We start from the raw sequence: 3956 nt of genomic DNA on the forward strand, positions 1-3956 counted from the left end.
ATGTGTGTGTGTGTGTGTATGTACACACATGTTTTTGTAATCCCCATCATACTCTGCCTCTAGGTCTTCGCTCTCCTAAGGCGCCACCACTCGCCTAAACCAAACCAGTAGGTGGGAACACTTCTGACATGGAAACTCTACTGTTGTTAGCTACATTTGTAAAAAGGAAAGTACGAGAAAATGTATTCTGTCAGTGCAGCACATACCTGGAGGGATCTTGCAGACTGTGGCGGGGTGCCAGCCGTAGCGCTGGTTACAGTTGGGGCTCTGGACAAAGATGGCGCTGTCGCTGAGACACTCAGCAAACACTTCTCCTCCGATGTAATACAGCCGCACACCACGGCCTTTAAGAAAGCAGAGAAAGAACAAACTCCTCAGATAAAATGCCAAAATGAAGAAATGTAAACATAAATGAAGAGCAATGTCTTTCCTGGAATCGGTATAAAAAAGGAACATTGTGTGATTTTTAATAAAATTATCATATTTGCACTGAGTGATGTCTTACCAATATGTCTGCGCGTTAATTCCACAGCTGCGTTGCGGTTGACGTTGGACAGCAGGCCCAGGCAGAAACGCTCAGAGTTGGAGGGGTCCGTGAAGCCATCCACTGTCAGCGAGGGCTGTGAGGCGTGGAAGGTCTCACCTACTCGCTGGTTCAACTCGTAGTATGAAATAGAGCACCAGAAGGCCGGCTCGCAGTATGTCACTGGTTGAAGGTCTGACAGAGAAAGACGGAGAAAGATACAGTCAAACAAAAATGGAAAGTAGACTCGGAGTGCATTTCCTTCAACTTCTTTTAAAGGGATAGTTCAGGATTTTTTAAGTAGGGCTGCATGAGATATTTATGTATAGTCAGTGTATTACATACATTAGCTGACAGTTGGCATGCTCCCCGTTTACAGAAACAGACAGGATGTGCTACATTTTGCTACATTTAACTACATTTAGATGGAAACTCAACTACAGAGACTAGATAGGGGGGTGGCTGTGAAAAGGCTGAAATGTGCATTTCAATGAGAAATTGAACACTGAAATAATACGGGACACAAACAAAAATAACCCAAACAAACTGGTAACAGCAGACAGGAGTGAAGGCTGGTTGAATTCAGAGGAATAATGGCCAAAAAACAGAGCAGATGGGAGAGAGACTGGAGAGCCACTGGAGTAAGGACGATGCAAAATATGGGGAGAAAAGGGGCTGAGGTGGATGTTGAGGGGGAAGAAAAACTCCAACCAAAGAAAACATTCGGCTGAGCTTGCGTCACAGAATGTCAAACCCATACACTGTTTCCCAGAAGCTTCTACCAGACGAAATGTGGAAACTCAACCCTCACTGGTGGGACGCTGGAGCCAAAATGGTCAAATTACAGGCTTATCCATGATCATTTTCAGTAACTTCAGCTGGTTCCGTTAATTTGCTCTTTTTCCCCTCAACATGGCCACTGTCTAACAACCTCGACATTTTGTCCTCGGCTTTGAAGTCCAGAACAGAGCTGGACGGCACTGCCAAATGAAACTGGTGTGATTTTGTTATTTCACCAGACGCTTTCCAGCCGAGCCCCCCTGGCGTTTTTCCATCCTGATAGAATAAACATAGGATATTGTCATTGAAGTGAGTGTGTGCTGAAGGGTGTCTTGGCCCTGTTCGACGGGGAAGACAAAGGCTTCTTTCATCACCTGGTTTCCTCTTACAAAACTGGAGTTAAATCAAACAGAGAATTCCCAGTGGGGAGATAGTCTATTGAAACATTTGTCTGTAAGTGAGGCAGACAGACAGAAAGTACACAAACACACTCTTACGCATACACACAGACATGCAGTCTTTACCTAAGTTGCTGTGTGTGGGTGAAACAGGGTTAGGTGACAGGTTTGGGGAGCTTGTGTCCATGCTGTGGGTCATCTGGTGATCCGTCTCTCCATCCTCACTGAGGTAGCCCGGTGGTGGCGTTTCTGAGAAACACAAAAATACACAAAGACTCATCACATTAAAGTGTTTTAAAATAGATCTGTTGGAGGTCTCTTAGTTGGCTGATTGAAACACAACACAGGCAGACAAGAAGGAAAATAAGCACTAACAATCTCCAAATATTTACAACACATAAAGTCAATATCAAACACTGCAGAATATCAGTTCCCATCTAGGTTTAAAACTGGTTGGGAAGAGTATTTTGATTTTTTTTGTCAGGTTTCAACTGCCCATACTTTCAGATGGACTGCAAATATGTATCATAACGCCTGCACAGATCTGATTTTCATGACCCGCTCCAAAACCTGAACCACGACATGCTATACTGCACCTGATGCACTGCCTGACCAATGCCTGTGGATAATGTTAACAGCTTGACACTGGGACACTAATTGGATTCTCATACAAGACTATGTATAAAACAGGTATCGGAGTGTGAACCTGTTTGGAAGCATGCTGTTACCTGGTATGTAGTTGCTCTGGGGCTCAATACCAGCAGGGAAGTTGGTGTTTTCTGGGATTGAATGGCTGTAGTCATCCAGAGGCGGGAACTCACTGGGGATTTCTGTGTGTCTGGGCACCAGCACAGGTGGGAGTACTGTATAATCAACATGAAGTCAGACAGACAGACAGACAGACACACACACACACACACACACACGCGCGCACACACACGCGCACACACACACACACACACACAAGTAGTTCCTTAGAACATGGCTGTACTGATTGGTTTCAAGTTTGGGTATTATATATTCATAAAACAAATAAATTATGCAATAAAACAATAAAAATAGTCCAAAGTTAATGTGCAATAAATCACAAGAAAAATATTAGATAAGCGCTCTTAATAAAAACAAGTCTATAAAAGTGTGTCTTGGAAAATGTGATGAAATCTTAAGAGATAAACACACTCAAAGCTCTCGTACCTGGTGTCTCTACTCTTTGATAGTGGTACGGGTTGACACACACTTCATCCTTCTTTGTGTGGAAGGCGTACTCGCACAGCTCCACTGCCCGCAGCTCATGGTGGGACTGCAGGTCGGGCCAGCGCCACAGACGGCAGTAGATGACATGGGGCAAACCTTTTCTGTGGGAGACCTGCAGACGGCCATCCAGGGACCTGCAGACAGGAGGAGAGGGCGAAGCAGAGAGGTATGTCAGTCACCTGCAACCTTTTGTTTGAAATGCTGATTTGCGTGTTTTCAAGCATTTTCAGTCTGGAACAAAAACATGTTTTCTTGTTTTATTTTGATAATTTCTTGGCCCCGCAATTTGTAATATTTTGTGTAACATTTGACCATTTACTTAATTTGTAACGTAAAATACTTACTTGATATTATTTGGAATATTAGACTATTTACTTCATATTTCTACATTAGTATTTAATTATACTGCCCTTGTCCTTATTTATAGATGTATGATTTTCTGATGAATTTACAAGTTCAGATATGAAACCTGAAAGAGTTACTGTGTGATCTGTTTTCACTAAACCATTTTAAAAATAAAAATAACTTATTTTGCTTCCCCCTTCCCCAAAAAGGTATTTTTCTCTTAATGTCTTAATATTTTTCTTATCTTGATTTGTATTCTTAGGACTTTGACATATATTGTTTGCACCATTTGGAGGATGTTTTGAACCAGTCCATTGTCATTCCCTGGTTGTCAAATACCGATGCGTTGTCACACCCACTGGTGTGCGATATCAATGTCAAAGACAGCCTTTTGGGTCTTTATGAGACATACTGAGCTTTCAGCTAACTCCAGTATAGCAATACTTGATGCTAAGAGCAAGTGATGTAGTATAAAGAGTGAGAAAGTCCACGGAGGGCAGGAGGGAGTTGAGGTGGATGAGTCAAACAAAGCCAAACTTTCACAAAGGACACTGCAGTTTATTGCCTGTGTGAAACAAAAAGTCAAGGTTTTTTGAACATAAGGTTAAGCAATTTAAGCACATTTGTCATGCACTGACTTTACTCATGCAACAAAT

At 42.5% G+C, this 3956-nt stretch overlaps 1 protein-coding gene across 1 annotated transcript; it reads right to left on the reverse strand.

The window, feature by feature from the left end:
- Positions 1-174: 174 nt before the first annotated feature.
- LOC121964791 (mothers against decapentaplegic homolog 3-like) lies at positions 175-3118 on the reverse strand (the record flags this gene model as incomplete). The annotated part of the gene is made up of 5 exons (XM_042514977.1): positions 175-344; positions 506-718; positions 1828-1950; positions 2430-2564; positions 2896-3118. Coding segments are annotated over 5 exons (864 nt in total), but the record flags the coding sequence as incomplete, so codon positions are not given.
- Between the last annotated feature and the right edge of the window lie 838 nt (positions 3119-3956).

Source organism: Plectropomus leopardus, unplaced genomic scaffold, assembly GCF_008729295.1.
Source record: "Plectropomus leopardus isolate mb unplaced genomic scaffold, YSFRI_Pleo_2.0 unplaced_scaffold17199, whole genome shotgun sequence".
In the NCBI taxonomy this organism is placed as follows: Eukaryota; Metazoa; Chordata; class Actinopteri; order Perciformes; family Serranidae; genus Plectropomus; species Plectropomus leopardus.